Raw genomic sequence first — 18,768 nt, 5'->3', positions numbered from 1 at the left:
ATGGATCTATTCAAATTGCAATTTAAAAATTAATGAGAAAGTAAAAAACAGATCCTTTCTCTTCCACTAGAGTCTTTAAATGATCTGTAGCTACAAATGCTGAACTGTAACACCCACTCCAAGCTGTATAGTTGTATGCATTGTGCAAACAAAAAGAAAGCTTATTGAAATGTAGATCTATTTCATTATAATAGGTCATATTATTAATATCAAATGATGCAACACTGAAATACTGTATCGTCAATCAAACATACAGTATATCTTTGCAGATTTTTACAGCCACAATTTTGCTATCTTTTAAGCTGAATAATTTGATTTCAGTGGTGATCAGATAAAAATGTAGAGAATATACCGAACATAATTGAAGGTTTCGGCAAATACTTTTCCTTTAAATTCGGAACACCATGTTTTGTATGCAGCTTCATCGTCGACTAATAGTTAGCACTTATGTTTGGCCTTGCATATATAAAATTTGAACAAAATACCGTCGACCAATTCTGACTGCATTACACCCAGTCTTGTCTAAAACCAGTGAAGAAATTACCTTGTTTCAAACCCTTGTACTGTAGCCTTTCAATGTGATTTTTGCTGCATTTCGTCCAAGCTCCATACGCTTGTTAGTTCACAGGATAAACTCCATATATGTTCCCAAAATCCTACCGCTTCAATAAATAATCATGCAAGGTTTGGGCGTGTGAATGGCCCTGTTGCATCCTTTCCAATCGATCTGCATAAAATATATGTAGTCTCCGCACCAAATATTATCAAAGGGCATTGCAGATATCAGAAGTTTATTCTAGAAAACTTGAAATGGAGAGCATTTTTGAGCTTTCACCTCTCAGGATATGGCTCTTCAATTTAACATGCTCGCCCCCTTCTTGCAAGCATATTTGCTCACCGGGTACAGAAATAACCACACACCCACAGGGCTAAACAATGATCTGATATCCTGGCAAAATATATTGTGGAGGAACAAAAAAAAAAAGAAAAACGCTCACTTTTATACTTTCCCCAACTGACCAACTCTGGCATTTAAAGGCGTCTCCCTCACTGGAATCCAACAACAGCAGAAATTAAAATTCCATTATGTAGCACATTTCATTTCAACAGTCAACTACGTTTTTTTTATGTATTCAGATAAACTCAGTTCCTCTGTTCCACAAAATTCTCTTCTATTGTTTTCCTCAATGTTCTGCTACTATATACCCGGTTATATCTATTTTCCTAATCCAGTATTAAATGCAAACCCCATTTAATGCATTCTGACAACAAAATAATTGGGACTACACTGTGAAAATATTTCCCCATATACTTCAATAAATAAAATTCAATCCCGTTTTCTGGGGATTGCAATGATCCTTCTTGGAATTGGTGTTAATACATATAATTAATGGTACCAAAGATTGTGCACTTACCCTGGGGCAATCAGATGAATCGCAACCAACTCAGCCCAACATGCATACTGCTCCCACACTGGGATGCCCATCACATAGGTGAGTCCACCTGGGTTGTAATAGCTGTTCACAACTTTCAGAGCAAACAAAACGCCTGAAATAAACATTTGAAAAAGACATTCAAGCATCCTTCCAAGTCAATACACAATTTGTCTTCTACAGATACCCCACAAGCATACTGGCCATTTTAAACAACATAGAAATTTATGTCATACTGGACCAAGATGGGGGTCTGTTTCCCCAACGCACCCATTCCCTACCCGTAGCCCCCACGGGAGGCATGGTCCTCCAACTCAAGCCTTTCCCGAACGTAAGATTCCAGCACTTCCCTACCTCCCTCAGCAGTGGGCTTCAAAAAAAATTTCCAATTGAATTTCCTTTATTGTCATTCAGACCTTTCAGTCTGAATGAAATTTCGTGCCTGCAGTCATACGTACAATAATAGACAACAGAACAGACAGTAAACACAAATTAACATCCACCACAGTGAGTCCATCAAGCACCTCCTCACTGTGATGGAGGCAAAAATCTTAGGGCTGCAGACTCTTCCCTCCTCTTCTCCCTCTGCGCTGAGGCGATACCCCACCGGGCGATGGTAAATCAGTCCTGTGGCTCACCGAGCTCCGCGAACGGGCCGGTTCAAACACCGCGGCCCGGGGGTGGTCGAAGCTGCCGCCCTCCAGTCCAGCGGACGCAGCTGTTGATGACGTCGTCCACTGGCCCGTGGCCGAACCCAGGACTCAGGCCGCCGCCTCAGCCGCCGGAGCACCGTTCCAGCCCCGAGCCGGGTCACTCTCACGTGAGCGCCGTTTCCCTCGAGCTGGGCCGCCCCGACGGGAGCGCCGTTTCCCTTGGTCTGGGCCGCCCTCACGGGAGCGCCGTTTCCCTCGGGCTGGGCCGCCCACACGGGAGCGTCTCAACCCTTCGCCAGGCCGCCCACACGGGAGCGTCACAGCCCCGAGCCGGACTGCCCTCACGGGAGCGAGCCCAGGGCGAGTCCTGACAGGCTGCCTCCGGAGCCTCGAGGTCGCCAGCTCCGCCATTAGGCCTCAGCGCAGACGGAGGCAGAGAAGGGGGATACGACAAAAAAGTCGCATTCCCCCGAAGGGAGAGACAGCGAGCCCTGTTTCAACCCCCCCCCCCCCCCCCCCCCCCCCCCCACACATAAACACACAACCTAAAAAAACAAAAACTTAGCTAGACAAAACGAAAAAAACAACACAAAAAAGTAAAAACAAACGGACTGCAGGCGAGCCGCAGCCGTTCACCAGCGCCGCCACTTCCGGAACAATTGTACTTGCCCTGCATGTTGCAATAGCAATTCGCCCTCCCCCTCCTGTGAGGTGAATGGTTCAGAGTGTTCCTGTGTCGCAACATTGTATCAGTGTGTTGGAAGCTGGCAGGAAGGATTTTAACAGTAAAAATCTTGTTAAAGTTGGCATTTTTAAAACTCTAATCGCGAATAACTTGTGAAATATAGGATTAAATCTTCAGTGAAGCTGATCACCGCTAGCCGAGCCATTGTGACGTCATCAGTTGAAGCTGGTCGTTTAAAATTCAGTCTTTTGATTTAAAAAAAAATAAATTTTAAACTCTAATCAGTAATGTCGAGAAATACAGCATAAAATGTTCAGTGAAGGTAATCTCTGCCTAGAGGTTAATTAGAATATGTAAAATGTTATTGTTATCGCGTAATGTTTTTGCAAAGATGTAAAAACTCACACATATACACACAAATATAGTGCATGGAGTGATTGCTGGTTGGTGCAGACCCGGTGGGCCGAAAAGCCCGTTTGTCTAAAGTCTAAAGTTTATATCCAGAAAAATAGACCAGGCCTGCATCTTGCCAGAAGAGGGTAGCAGAAGGATGACTGATTTTCTGATTTCACCTACTATCAGTTAACCTCCTCCACGTAGAGTCTTTGACGGCCAACTGAATTGGAGAAACCAAAGTGTATTGATTTTGTAAGTACAAGTGCTCAAAATTGCACTACTCTTACACATCAATTTAATGGAGTTAATATACAAGAAAAAATATATTTTTTTTTTTAATCTAGGAACTTTAGGACGGTGCTTCAACCCCTTTTCAAAATCCACATTAAGATAAGAAGGCAACCATGATATCAATTATTTTGCCCTGAGGGACCTTGGAGCCCCACCAGAGGCCTACTCTTGTCCAATAAAGATAACATTAACATTCTCATCACAAAATTCTAGCATATTAATCAAGCGTGACTTAATCTTTACAAATAGTGCTCATCCCGATAAACTATAATTTGTTCGAGTATAGTGACACTCATCTTAATGACAGATAATCCAATAACTTCCCCAGAACTGAATTCAGAGCAGAGGTTAGTAATTAGTTGACTTTCCAGTTCCAATTTTCCTATATAAATATGTCAACAATTTTCCAATCCAGTGTCACATCACCAAAGTTGGGATCCTAGGAAACAGTAAAGAAGCATTTGGAATGCATTTGTCTTTTTTTAGTATCCTGGCATGAAAACCACCATCCTGGAAATTAGCCATTTCCCTTCCTCTGTCATTTATTTACTTAAATCAAATCCAATACATTTCTCGATTTGATTTAGTTACCTTGTGTCCTGGTTCAATGAGATCTTCCAAGATAAATGCAAAACACTCCAATATGACATCTCTATGTGAAGAACTGTACTTATCTTTTACCAAGTCACATTTCCCTTACCCTTTAACATAGTTATAAAATCATTTACTCTCAGAAATTATATCAGTTGCACGTTCTGTCTCTTTGTATTTGAGTAGTGCAGTGGCACAGCTCATAGAACCACTAACCCACAGCGACAAAAACACAGGTTCAATTCTGACTTTGGGTGTCTATGGCTTGGAGTTTGCACATTCTCTCTGTAACTTGACAACAGTACTCTGGTTTCCCCCCCACATCCCAAAGGCATACACATTAGTAGGTTAATTGGGCACTTTAAATTGCCTCTAGAGTGTAGGTGAATGGCGTGGGAGGGGGGGGGGGGAGAGTTGAAGAGAAATGTTGGAATATTTTTTTTAATGGATTTAAGTAAGATTAGCATAAATGGGTGGTTGATATAGGCCAAAGGACCCATTTCCATTCTGTATTATATAATGGTATATGGACACACTGATCTGTTTTGTAGTAAATGCCTACTTATGTTCATTGTGCTGAAAGCAAACCAAGAATTTCATTGTCCTATCAGGGACACATGACATAAACTCACTTGAACTTGAACTATTTCTCCACAAATCTATTCAATTGCCTTTGCAGGTCTAAGAGAGCTTCTTCCCCGACAACAGTACTCAAACTAGATTTGCCTGTGCTTTCCCATAGAGGACACACAGAACTGGTTTACAAAAAAAAAAGACACAGAATGCTGGAGTAATTCAGCGGGTTAGGTAGCATCACTGGAGAACATGGATAGGTGATGTTTCAGTTCAGGACCCTTCGTCACGCTGCAGTCAAAGAAGGGTCCCAGTCCAAAACGCGCTTATCCATATCTTCAGAGATGCTGCCTGACCAGCTGTGTTACTCAAGTATTTAGTGTCTTTTTTCATTCCCATGGAAGTCCTAATTTACATTGTTCTTGTGGACTAAAGCTGGTGGAACTGTTGTTATCCTGTAAACCAACAGCTGTGCTTGGTCCCGGGATGCACCAGTGACTTTCTGCAAGGGACTGGTTAAGCCTGGCTTATTCACAGCTGTCCCTAATAAAATGAATGAAAGACATTAGGCGCTAGGAAAAAGGTTACCCTATTTTCACTGTCTTTAATGTGTCAACTGTTAAACATATATGGTTTTAAATGTGTCCCGCGTGCTATTGATTGTTTGTGAACGTCAAACACATTATGACAAACATTCTAAGGCTTCATGGCAGCTGGTGAAATGAGGTCAGTGCCTAACAAGCTGTCAAAGCCATTCATGGCTGCAGCAGGTGACTATACGGAGACAGTCTAATGCTGCCTGCCACCATAAGCACTGAGAGATTGCTTTCCAGTGCAAAACTGTGGCAGGGACATGCAGAAAAACTAGAGCGGGCCAAGGAAAGCCGGGGCAACCAAAGTTCTAGTTTCTATCACATTGCTAAAACGTTTTGCGTTTGATTTCCACTTCCCTTTCATTTGTATTGCTAATTTACTTCACACACATGAAAAAATAATTGGAGTTGTTCGGCAGTTATTTTAAGACGCAGTTGAGAGTCCACACATGGCTACATCTGGGGACACGTATAAGCCAGAACAAAATAAGCACAGCAAATGTTCTTCCCTGGAGGATTATTGAACCAGGTCAACTTTTTGTACGGCAATCTGGTGACACTATTATCGTCAAAAGCTTTTTATTCCGGATTTATTTAATTATGTGAATATAAATATCCACCCATCTTCTTGAAATTCAATGGTCTCTAGATCAATACTCCAGATCTCTGGATTCTAGTCTGGTAACTTAACATATAAAGCAAGGCCACTACTTTAGCTTTATAAATCTATATCATGAATACAGCCACATATTTGGGGGTAGTTTAATGACATGTACTGATCACGTTGGATCTAATATTTTAGTTTAGTTTATCTTATTGATACAGCATAGAAACAGGCCCTTCAACCCACCGAGTCCGCGCCGACCTACGATCGCCGCTCACTGACACTACTCTACACACACTAGGAACAAGTTACAATTATACCAAGCCAATTAACCTACAAACCTGTAGGTCTTTGGAGTATGGGAGAAAATCGGAGCACCCAGAGAAAACCCATGCGGTCACAGGGAAAAAGTACAAACTCTGTAAGGACAGTAACCATAGGAAGGATCAAACCCAGGTCTCTGGCAGGCAGCAACTCTACCGCTGCGCCACCATGCAACCCACTTTGAGTACCTCCCAACTTTGTAGGTTTGCCATTGACAATGCAGTGCATTGCAGATTCTTTAAAAATCAGCCTTGAAGATCAGTTTGGTTTGCGACTTCTAGTTTCTCTACCTATAAAAAATGTTCGTCTCACCAGATATGTGCAATGAACGAGGTTTAATAGGTTAGCACACCAAGCAATAAAATATCTTGAATATACATAGGTTTAGGGTGAGAGCTGAGTTGGAGTAGTTTTCTTAAATATGAAAAGGGCAAAGATTTCTTGCAGTAACATATCACGGTGATGAACGCAAGATTCAACCAGTGAACCTACTTACCTGAGAAACCAACTGCACATTGCATTTTATAGGACTGGTCCTCCATCAGTTCTGCTAGGATTGTTTCCAGCAGTAAGTAGATAATTCCAGTCATCACTGAGAACACCGACAGCATGAAGGCAAACCAGTTGCTGCCAATCCTTTGCTCCAGTCGAATTCCTTTGTATAGCATTGACACCATGTTGAAATATAGGTGCCAGTCGTCAGCATGGTGAAATGGTGAAAAGAAAAGACGTTTCCAGTCATTTCTGTTCCACGTTTCTTGCACGTTGATGCAAACATTCATTAATGGCTGAATCGGTGATAAATATAGAAAGATATTCAGTGCCATCGTCATCAGTGTGACCGGTGGGATATTTTCAAATCCCACATGGAATAGCTGGCTCAGGAGTAGAAAGAGTCCCAGGTTTCCCCCTCGTCGCCTGGAATACATGATTCCCTTTGGTCGATAAACAGTTTGAGCAGTGGTTAGAGTTCTTTGGATTAGTTAAGACTGTAATCAGCTGCAGATTGATCAAATTTACCTGAAATGACAAGTTATACAGCACACATTAACAGAAATTTTGATGGAGAAATTTTAGCAATACATTGGCAAAAATAAAATCTTGCTCTACTCAATACAGGTGCACAACCTTTTATCCGAAGTTCCAAATAACGAAAACCTCCGAATAGCGGACATTTTTTCAGTCCTTGAAGAAAGGTCCTTGAAAACGTTCACCGAGGGCGGCCCACAGAGGTGACAGCGGAACCTCCGGTCGGTCCTCGAAGAAAGGGGAACTAAATCCCCATTCATAAAAGAGAAGGTGAGGGTATATTGCGCGGGAGGGTTAATAATTGACAATCTGCTGCTGCCTGCCCGCTGAGTTAAAACGTTCCCACGGTAGACTCACGATACACAGTGTATCGTGAGTCTTGCATGAGAACTTTTTAACTCAGCGGGCAGGCAGCAGCAAATTGTCGCTCCCTTAAGTTTCACCCCACCTACACCCCTCTGCTTCCAGGCCATGTGTGTGACCCCTTCCCTCCCCTCTCCAGCTCCCCGCCCATTGCACCGGCGCGGGGGTTTTGCACTGTCTTCACGTCGGAGCTAGTGCCAATCACCGGAGACGTCAGGACCAACGGGACACCGGCCCCCAGGCCCACTGCAAGCACGGAGATCCCAGAGACCCACAGCCAGCAGCAGCCCAGCCCCGTTCCAATTCCAGAGGAACACGCTCTCCGCTGTCCCCGTAGGGACAGAAGCTGATGGCTCGGGCTGTGACGTCTCCGGCCACCCCCCTGTACAGGAGCTGAGACTGGGAACTGTGGAGTTGTTTGCAGTTGCAGAGGGAGGGGGCAAGGGCGGTACAGTTCCCAGTCTCAGCTCCAGTCCAGGGGGGGTGACCGGAGACGTCAGGACCAACGGGACACCGACTGCAAGCACGGAGATCCCAGAGACTCACAGCCAGCAGCAACTCTAGCCCAGCCCCGCTCCAACTCCAGAGGAACCCGGGTTGCGGATGAGGGGGCGCAGCTCGGGCTGTGGGCGAACTGCCACTTGTCGCTGTAGCGGCGCATCGGGGAGCGGGTTCCTGTTGGTCCTGACTTCTCCGGCCATCCCCCTGGACAGGAGCTGAGAGACGTCAGGACCACCAGAAGCCGCTCCCCGATGGGCCGCTACAGCGACAAGTGGCAGTTCGCCCACAGCCCGAGCTGCGCCCCCTCATCGGGACACCGACCCCCAGGCCCACTGCAAGCACGGAGATCCCAGAGACTCACAGCCAGCAACAACTCTAGCCCAGCCCCGCTCCAACTCCAGAGGAACCCGGGTTGCGGATGAGGGGGCGCAGCTCGGGCTGTGGGCGAACTGCCACGTCGCTGTAGCGGCCCATCGGGGAGCGGATTCCTCTGGAGTTGGAGGGACAGGGAGACACAGCGGCTTTTGAGAATGGTGGGCAATCACTTCCAAAGTTCTGCCCACACAGTCATTACACCTCTCCTACACTTGTCTCCCGCACTAAGATTATCTCGCAGAGAATGATCCTAGCCTAACCCTCCCTATTCTCTCCTATTCTGCAAGAAAAAACTACATTGAAGACTCAAACTCGCGATCAAGTAACTGCCGGGATCGAGGCGCAAACTCGCGACCTTGCGGATATGAGCCGAGCACTCTACCACTGAGCCAGCCGTTAAAATCTACGCTAAAAATCTTCCATTCCGAAAGCCGAAAAATTCTGAATTACGAAAAGTGTCTGGTCCCAAGGCTTTCGGATAAAAGGTTGTGCACCTGTACTGCCATTTAGTACTATAATCTACTTGGCTCAATCTTTTTATTTCTTTCCTCTAAAATATCCACAATGCTTAATAACCATCCATTTTATTGTACATCAAAGTCAAGTTGAATGAACATAAAAGCCTGCAGTTACAGGAAATCTTGAATAAAAAACAGAAAAAAAGTGCAAGCATTCAATAGATCAGACAGCATCTGTGGAAAGTGAAAGAAGGTTAGCATTTCAGGTTGAAGACCCTTCATCAGAACTTGAAAAGGCAGAGAGCAAGTTGACATTGTTGGAGAGAGGGTGGGAGAGGAATGGACAGGAGAAAGGGAGCATCGCTGATAACGTGGGGCCAAGGTTGCCATGGTCATTTAAATGGTTAACAGGGACATTTGGAGAGTGAAAAGGAACAAAAAATATTAAAGTTATGAACTGAGAGCAGTTAGAGAGTGAGAACACAAGCAAGACCAGTTGAGATCTATACATATTGTAATAGAGGTTTTAACAGAGAAATGACATCTGCAAACTAGACTTAACAAACAATTCTACCTCTAATTGATTTTAAGTCCGGCAATGATTTAATTGCCCTGCTGGTGCACAGAAAAAATGAGTTAGATCGAAAGGTTCAGACTTCAGGAACAGAGAGCTAACATGCTCTGCTGGCAAAAAATCAAGAGTCAACAGATAGTTTAACTGTCATATGTACTAAACGAAACAGTAAAATTCATACATGCAGCAGCAAAACAGATCTGTAATCACAGTACTCACTAGAGAATATAGTAAACAAAGCCAATCATAAAAAAATAATATTAGTTCAAAACAAAGCAAAAGTCTGAAGTCCCTAGTGCAATCATGACAGTTTGTAGTTCGAAATGTAAGTGGTACTAGACCAAGTGAGACCCGTTGGGTCCTATCCACCAACGCTGGGGGCGGGGGGGCGGCATCACAGGGGAGGGCTGGTCCCCGAACTCAATATTCCACCACTCACCCACAGGTCCCAATACTCACCACTTCCTAGAGGGAAGGGAGGTAGAGAGGGGGGGGGGGGGGTAGAGAGGGAGAGGGGGGCAGAGAGGGAGAGGGGGGGCAGAGAGGGAGGGGGTCAGAGAGGTAGGTGCAGGGGGTTAGAAAGGGAGCGTATAGAGGGAGGGGGAGGGGTAGAGAGGGAGGGGCGGGTTAGAGAAGGAGGGGGAGGGCGGTAGAGAGGCAGGGGAGGGAGGCAGAGAGGGAGGGGTAGGGCGGGAGAGAGGGAGGAGGGCGAGTTTTCAGGCTGTTTTTAACAACCTCGACGGTAATAACGTGAATAGAATGTGTGAAAATGGGAAGGCTGGGGCCTAGTGTTTGGAAGAAAATAGGAATTAACCAGATTGTGCCCAGATAACACTAACACTAACACACACACACACACACACACACACACACACACACACACACACACACACACACACACACACACACACACACACACACACACACACACACACACACACACACAACACACACACACACACACACACACACACACACACACACACACACACACACACACACACACACACACACACACACACACACACACAAACAAGAGAAGAGTTTTAGTATAATAGATTGTAGAGTTCACTAGCCTGATGGTTATTGGCAAGAAGCTGTTCTTGATCCTGGAGGTTACTGATTTCAGACTCCTGTACCTTCTTCCTGATGGCAGGAGTGAAATGAGAGCATGGTCAGTGTGGAGTGGTTCATAGATGATGCTGGCTGCATTTTTGAAGCACCACTTCCACTAGATTCCATTGTTCGTCAGTTCATAAGACATAGGAGCCGATTTAGGCCATTCAGCCCATTAAATCTACTCTGATATTCAATCGTGGCTGATCCATCTTTCCCTCTCAACCCCATTCTTCTGCCTTCTCTCTGAAAAATTTGACACCCTAACTAATCAAATACCGATCAATCTCCACTTTGAAAATACCCATGGTCAAGCCCTGTACAGCCGTCTGTAGCAATGAATTCCACAGATTCAAAGACTTTGATGGTGTTCCTGAGCATTTGAGGCTGTGACACAACCAGTCAATAAGCTTTCTATTGTACACCTGTGTTAAAGTTCAAGATGGTATTTGTCAACATACGAAATCTCCTCAATCCTCTACAGAGTTAGATGCATTGATAAGCTTTTTTAAATGATTGCATCAGTGTGCTGGGTCCAGAAAAGATCTTCAAAGGGATATCCACACCTAGGAAGTTGACATAGTTGACTCTCTCCACTACTGACCTGTCATGGATCCTCAGCCTTCCACTTCTAAAGCCAACATTTGCTTTTTGTCTTACTGACATTGAGAGCAACGTTGTTGTTCTGGCACCAGTCAATCAGATGTTCGATCTCTCTCCGATACTCTGACTCATCATTAACTGTAATTCGCCCAACAATTGAGGTGTCATCGGTGAATTTAAAGTGGCGTTGGAACTGTGTCTGGCTACATTGTATAGATTGAGTAAATTAAATTTAATCTAAATAAGTATGTGGTATTGCATTCAGTTCAATGCAATTAGGTAAGAAAGTACACAATAAAGAGAAGGATTTTAAACATTGTGGAGGAACAGAAGAACCTTGGAGTTTAGTGTCTGCAGCTACTTAAAGGGAAAATAAACATGGTGGGTAAAAAGACATGTGCGATTATTTTTCCCTATTAATATAGAATAGAAGAATAGAGAATTATGCTGAACGCGTGCTTGAACACTGCAGTTCTGAACACCAAATTATAGGCAACAACGTAATTGCAAAGGAAATCTATATTAATATAAAACTCTGATCTTGGATGTTTTATGTATTTGTTTGTTTGCTTGTTAATTTGCTTGTGTGTTTGATTCTCTTTTTCGTTGATTCACATCTCCTCGAAAACACGACGACCTAACGGTGACATTTTTACATATTCCAGTAGAGATTTACCTCAAGATGTCAAAAATCGCATCATCTGAAAATTGGATTAATTTTCTCTTGAGTTATTTCTTCAAATTCATCTCAAATCTGAGATCTTTTTAAAATCTAACGAGCTGATCATGTCGCAATGGCTCCTCTCGCTCACAGTCGACCGGCCGGCCTTCCGCAGCGCTCAGCTCCGGGCTCTTGATTGAAGCCGATGATGAGTTACGTTAACCCTCCCCCCCCGACTCAGTCATTTTGTCGCCTCCCGACTCACAGACGACTCGCACCGCCCCACCCACAGCCCAGCCGCCCAGCAGCCCTACCCTCTGGGCTCTGATTGAAGCCGCTGAAATCAAAGTATGCTCGCGCCTCGGCTCGGTTTTCCTGAGAGAACCCGAGTGATGCCGAGGAGCACCCGAGTGATGACGTCGCAAAGAGCCACACGCAACGTGCTCGCGCCTCGGCTCGGCTTTCCCGACAACTCCCGAGAGCTTTGTACTAGAGTCGGGCCCTGTACTAGAGCTCTCTCTCTCTCCTCTCCCTGGACTCTCTCTGCTTTTCGCAGCACGCTCGCTCGCCTGGCTCCCCTCCTCCTCTCCCCCCCTCTACTCTCTCTTCCTCCCTCTACTCTCTCTCCCCCCTACCCTCCCTCTACCCCCCTCCTCTCTCTCCACCCTATCCCATTCCAACCCCTCCCCCATCCACTCTCTCCCCCTACCCCCCCCCCTCCCCCCTCTCTCTCTGCCCCCACTTCCCCCCTCCTCCCACTCGCCTCTCTCCCTTCCCCCCCCCCCTTCCCTCCCCCTCTCACCCCCCCCGTGTGTGTGGGGGTGGTTAGTGTGTGTGTGTGATGCCGCAGCCACCACCCTCGCAACCGCGTTGAGGGGACGGGACCCAACGGGTCCCCCTTGGTCTAGTGATTCATAAAGATGCTGTCACGATTAAGAAGAAAGATTGGATTAGCTGGGATAATTTTCTTTGAAATAGAAGTGAAAGGAGACTTTACGTTTTTAACATGATAAAAACATTGTGGAGCGGCCAGCTGCGGTGCTGAACTTTACATCCCGGAGCCTGGGATCTCTCGCCGAGATCGCCAGTGTGTGAAGCTCCGTCCAGCGCGGTCTGTTGGCTTGTGATGCCGCGGTCTCCGGTAAGAAGGCGGCCGTTCCTGGCACCCCAAGCCACTGAGGGTTCTCCCGACGCCGGAGTACCATCATCCGGCGAGAACGGCCTGGAACATCGGGCCCCGTAACGGCGACTGTGGAGGCCTCAATAGGCCCAACTCTGGGTGGACAAGAGGATGGGGACTGGACTTTGTGCCTTCCCCCACAGTGGGAACCACTGTGGGGGGCTGTTTTTATGTTTTAATGTTAAACTTCTTGAATGCTATGTTGTATTTTTATTAGTGTGCTGCAAGGACATCTGAATTCCCCCTTAATAAAGTATTTATTATTATTATTATTATTATTATGAGGGGCCTACATATAGAAAATAGGAAGGAGCATTTCCCGTAGCAGCATGACACACCAAAAGGTACTGTTTTAAGTAATTAGAAAAATAGAGGGGTAAAAAGGAAAAAAACTCACTGAGTGTTGTGAACCTGGTTCTCACTTCCTGAGATAAATAAAGGGGACAAGATCCTCACCACATTAAAACTATCTGAATGTGCATTTGAAGAACTGTACAGTATCGTGGATCAAGTGCTAAAATGTGAGATTAGGCCAAATTGCTCTTTATCAAACAGCAAGGCCAAGAAATCTCCTTGTGACTCAAATTTTCTATGATCATATGATGGAAAGATTCCTGGGGCTTCCAGATATTTTTTTCCAATATACAATGCAAAGAAATAGAACTATCCAAACTAAAAACTAGAAATGTGCCTGATTACCACTGAGCATGATGTATCAATAAAGTAATATGTTTTACCATTCAGATAATTCTGCCCAAATCATCTGATTAAATAGGGAGATGATAGATTAAATAACCCCAGGAAGTTCAATTCATGACAGGTGGGAAGAAAGGAATGGCATCTCATCTGTAGCTAATATCCAACATCAGTGATTGGAACAAATTATGTGTGGAACAAAATTAAGAACAAATATGTTCCGCAGAATTAACAGTATATAAATTTGTTCATTACAGGCATGTATGCTCATTCAGCTCATTGATAAAAAACGGTCTCTTGTTTTCTACATGCTTTCAATTTTAATTCTGGTTCTTCAACATAAGTTCAAGACATTTTTCATGTTAGAACATCTGTATTGATTATCTACACTGTGCAAAATGTGGAAGAAAAATAAATCAGAAAACAGGAATACTATAGCTCTGAAAGATTTCAATGAGGAATGGCTTATGCCTTTGATGCCATCAATTTTTCTTTAAGGAACAGATTTAGCCACTTAATGGAAAACTAAAATGCCCGGGGAAATGGTGAATCCACAGCAGATGTGGAGCATTCAGTACTCTGACCCACTCTATCATCATTACCCTTTGTACACAAGACAGAAGCACATCTTTCCTTTAAAAATAACTATCAGAGTGGACTGGTTTTAGTTTTTGTTTCAAGATACAGTGTGGAAACAGGTCCTTTGGTCCACCAAGTCAATGCCGATCAGGGATCCCCGGACACTAGTTCTAGCGTTGTTACAAAACCTACCATCAGCGGTGCTACAGATCTGCCGCCGCCTGTGCATGCGATTCCGGAGGCTTTGGGGGGGGGGGGCGGGATTAAAATGCAGGTTTGTATTGGTTGTCGGAGAGGGATTTCCTCGGGCTGTTAGCTGATGAAGAAAAATTGTTTGGGCACCATTCGCGGATTAAAAAAAAATAATTTGCTGGACGATTGCGTTGCTGGATTAAACTTAAAAGCGACTAAACACGCCTTCAACATCACAGATCGCAATATCAGGACAAAACAAGTATATCATTTATTTAACATATTATCTTGCTTTTTGGTGTGGCTTCATTTTAATCTTATGATTAAAAATGTTATTTAGGCATGTTACGAATCGGCCATGTCTTGCCTGCCGATATGGGCTTAAAATTTATGGCAACGGCAACATTCCAATCGATAACATTCCAGAAACATCCACTCTCAAGATAATCAAATGTCTTTTTTTTTGCACAATCATGACATAAGAACATCTAAATCATCTACATTTTGTGTTATTGTCTATCCATGATCAATATTTTTATACTAAATATCCACAGTACAATTTTAGTCAGATGTATTGCGCAAAAATAATGATTTTGATTATCTTGAGAGTGGATGTTTCTGGATTAATTTATGGGAATTAAACATTAAATTCCTTCCATTTGGCATATAAATTTAGACAGCATTCGCAGAGATTATCCGAATTAGGAATACTCCAAATGTGATGATCTACAGGACATTCTTAATGGGAAAGTAGTGGGCAGAAAGCATGTCATGTGTGGTTTGAAGAGAAAAAAACTTGTAGTTTACAATGCCAACATTGAAAAGTTGAGGGAAAAAAAAGTGTACAGAGTTGCTTATTGGTTACAATCTGAGGAGTATAATGATGCTACTGATTATGATATGCCAATGTACCAGCTAGCAACTGATCTTCTCCATAAAGACTTGGTCTTTGGCTAGAAATTGTAATTTCTTTACCTGTCTGTTACGGACTTACAGCATATAATACAATAATATTAAAGTTCTGATCTTGAGAATATCACATTTTTTAATTTTCAAGGCAGTCTGGGTGTTTATTACTATTTCTGTCACAACGGTCAATTTTGTAATAGTTACAATTAGGTAACTAACTAATTATATGCTTTAATTTCAGGACATCCACGTAAGATGTTTTATATTCGTTTCAGAATGATTCAATCTATAATAACTGAAAATTTCATTGTTCTCTTAATTTTTAAGAAAGTTATGGGCTTTTGACTGTCCTCGATCACAACTTTTGTGTTAAGTCAATGGAAAAGCAATAGAGAAGAAGATGCTAATTTCCGAGTATGAAAGTGCCCATAGCTTTTTAAATACTGAAGATATCAAAGTGAATTAGGTATCAAATTAAAGTTCTTTTTATGCTTTATCTGATGGAATAAATTACAAGCTTGATTTATAAAATCTCAAAATGTTGTAACTTTCCTACTAGTTCTATGTTATCCCTCTTTCGCATCCCACACATAAGGGGCAATTTACAGAAGCCAATTAACCTACAAACCTGCCCGCCTTTGGAATGTTGGAGGAAACCGGAGCTCTCAGAGAAAGCCAGTGCAATCACAGGGAGAGCGTGCAAACTCCACACAGACAGCACCCGTTGTCAGGATCGAACCTTGGACTCTGGCACTGTGAGGCTGCAGCACTTTCACTGCACCAAGTTTGATGGGCTGAATGGCCTAATGCGTGTAAGTGTTGAATATTGATGCCAGGTGTTATTTTATACTGTACTACAAGTGGCTAATGATATATCATTTCCTTGCAATGGTTGATATTACGTCCTGAACATTATGTTGCTCAAGAAGTTTCTCTTCCAAATAATTGCATTAGCCGTTAGTGCAAATGCGCAGAACAATGAGAAAAAAACTGGCATTTTTGCTGCACAACTAAGGGCGTAATTTAAATATGAATTGAATAAATGTAGAAGTAAACGAGTAATTATTTATACATGTCACTCCCCCTCCCCCCCAACTGGCAAATGCCCAACTTATGTACAGACCCTGCATATGAATGAGTCTTTGGGAGATTGGAGATATGGATTTGCTGGCTGCTTGAAGCTGCAGGCATCTCCTGCGTGTGGGAGCTCGGTTCACTGCCGCATTTCCAAAATAAAAACATGAAAGTTAAGGAAATTGGGCAAGTCAATGAAGGTGTCTTACGGACAATCTGTATTACAGCCAAAGAGATGCTAGGCATCTTAAGACACGCAAATATAGATAAATCTCCTGGGACCAGATCAGTTATATCCAAGGACACTGTGGAAAGCTAGGGGCTACATTGCAAGAGTCCAAGCTGAGATATGAATGTTCATTAGACACAGGTGAGGTGCTAGAATGTGGAGGCTGACTAATGTTGTGTCTCTATTTAAGAAGGGCTGCAAAGAAAAACTATTCGGTAGTAAGCCTAACATCCGTAATCGGAAAGTTACCGGAGAGGATTCAAGAGGATAAGATATACATACATTTGTAAAGACAGGTATTGATTAGGGATGGTCAATATGGCGTTGTGCATGGGAGATCACGTTTCACAAATCTGATTTTGCTTATGGAAGAAATATGAAGATGATTTTCGAGGCCTGTGCTGTAGATGTAGTCTGTATGGACTTCAGCGAGGCCTTTGATGAGGTTCTGCATGGTAGGCTGCTCTGGAGGGTTACATTGCATGGGATCCAAGGAGAACTAGCTAACTGAATGTCGAATCTGCTTTATAATAGAAAGGAGAGTGTGGGGTAGATGGATGTTTTTAGGAGTGGAGAACTGTCACGAGTATTACAGTCAAGGGGGGACTAGGGGACGATCAGCCTTGATCACAATGAATGACGGTGCTGGCTTGAAGGGCCGAATAGCCTCCTCCTGCATCTATTTTCCATGTTTCTATGTTTCGATGAGTAGTGTGCCTCAGCGAATGGTGCTGGGGCCGATTGCTGTTTGACATCTATTTTGACGAATTGGATAAGTATGAATATAGCATGATTAGTAAGTTTTGCAGATGACAATTGGTGGTATCAGAGTCAGTGAAGATGGTTATCAAAAATTCTAGTGGTGTCGTGATCAGATGGGTAAATGGGCTGAGGAATGGCAAATGGCATTTAATTCAGATAATTATGAGTTGTTGCATTTTAGGCAATCAAACCAGGGCAGGATTTTCACAGTGATAGGTTGGGCCCTGGGGAGTGTTGCAGAGCAGAGGGATCCAGAAGTACAGGTACATAGTTTCCTGAATGTAGACTTGCAGGTAGATAGGATGGTGAAGAAAGCATTGGCCTTCATCAATCAAGGACTCAAGTATAGATTTGGTATGTTATGTTACAGTTGTACAAGATGTTAGTGAGGCTGCAACTGGCAAACTGTGATCAGTTTTTGGTTAGCCTGCTATAGGAAAATGTGCCATTAAACTGGTAAACTGTAGAAAAGATGTACAAGGATGTGATCAGGACTGACAAGGGTCTGAGCAATAGGGAGAGGTTGGGCAGGCTTGGACTTGGCGCACAGGAGATCGGGGGTGCAACCACAGGAGATGCAACACCTGTCCCTTTACCTCCCCTCTCGACTCCAACTAAAGACCCAAAGACCCAGGTGAGGCAGAGGTTCACTTGCACCTCCTCCAACTTCATCGACAGTATCCGCTGTTCCAGGTGTCCAACTTCTCTACATCGGCGAGACCAAGCGCAGGCTCGGTGATCGTTTGGCTGAACACCTCCGCTCAGTCCGTCTTAACCTACCTGATCTCCTGGTGGCTCAGCACATAACTCCCCCTCCCATTCCCAATCTGACCTTTCTGTCCAGGGCCTCCTCCATCGTCAGAGTGAGGTCCAGCGCAAATTGGAGGAACAGCACATATTTTGCTTGTGTGGATTACACCACAGAGGTATGAACATTGACTTCTCCAACTTCAGAGAGCCCTTGCTGTCTCTCTCCATCCCCTCCGCATCCCAGTTCTCCCACTAGTCTTACTGTCTCCAACTACATTCTATCTTTGTCCCGCCCCCTCCCCTGACATCAGTCTGAAGAAGGGTCTCGACCCGAAACGTCACCCATTCCTTCTTTCCAGAGATGCTGCCTGACCCGCTGAGTTACTCCAGCATTTTGCTTCTACCGGTGATCTTATAGTGGTATATAATCAGATAGGTTGAATACACAGCCTTTTTCCCAGGAAATTGGTATCAAGGATTTGAGGACATACGTTTAAAGTGTGAGGCAAAAAATGTTGTAGGAAACTGATGGGCAACGTATTCACGCAGGGTGCTTGGCACATGGAACAAGCTG

The 18,768-nt window shown here is 44.0% G+C and overlaps 1 protein-coding gene across 7 annotated transcripts in view; it reads right to left on the bottom strand.

The window, feature by feature from the left end:
• rhbdd1 (rhomboid domain containing 1) overlaps positions 1-18,768 on the bottom strand; it is a 61,733-nt gene that overhangs the window by 27,394 nt on the left and 15,571 nt on the right. For 5 of the 7 annotated variants that reach the window (XM_055645626.1, XM_055645620.1, XM_055645623.1 and 2 more), the window contains 2 exons: positions 6,640-7,163; positions 1,416-1,548 (listed from right to left, as the gene is read on the bottom strand). In XM_055645626.1, the coding sequence (XP_055501601.1) occupies positions 1,416-1,548; positions 6,640-7,072 (566 nt within the window). In that variant the 5' untranslated portion in view covers positions 7,073-7,163. Of the gene's footprint in view, positions 1-1,415; positions 1,549-6,639; positions 7,164-10,519; positions 10,590-11,838; positions 11,954-18,768 lie in introns of those variants that run through there. The other 2 variants (XM_055645624.1, XM_055645625.1) reach the window with 2 other exon arrangements.

This window comes from Leucoraja erinacea, chromosome 14 (genome assembly GCF_028641065.1).
Source record: "Leucoraja erinacea ecotype New England chromosome 14, Leri_hhj_1, whole genome shotgun sequence".
NCBI classification, from domain to species: domain Eukaryota; kingdom Metazoa; phylum Chordata; class Chondrichthyes; order Rajiformes; family Rajidae; genus Leucoraja; species Leucoraja erinaceus.
The sequence above is the reverse complement of the archived record's forward strand: the minus strand, read 5'-3'. Positions and strand labels throughout refer to the sequence as shown.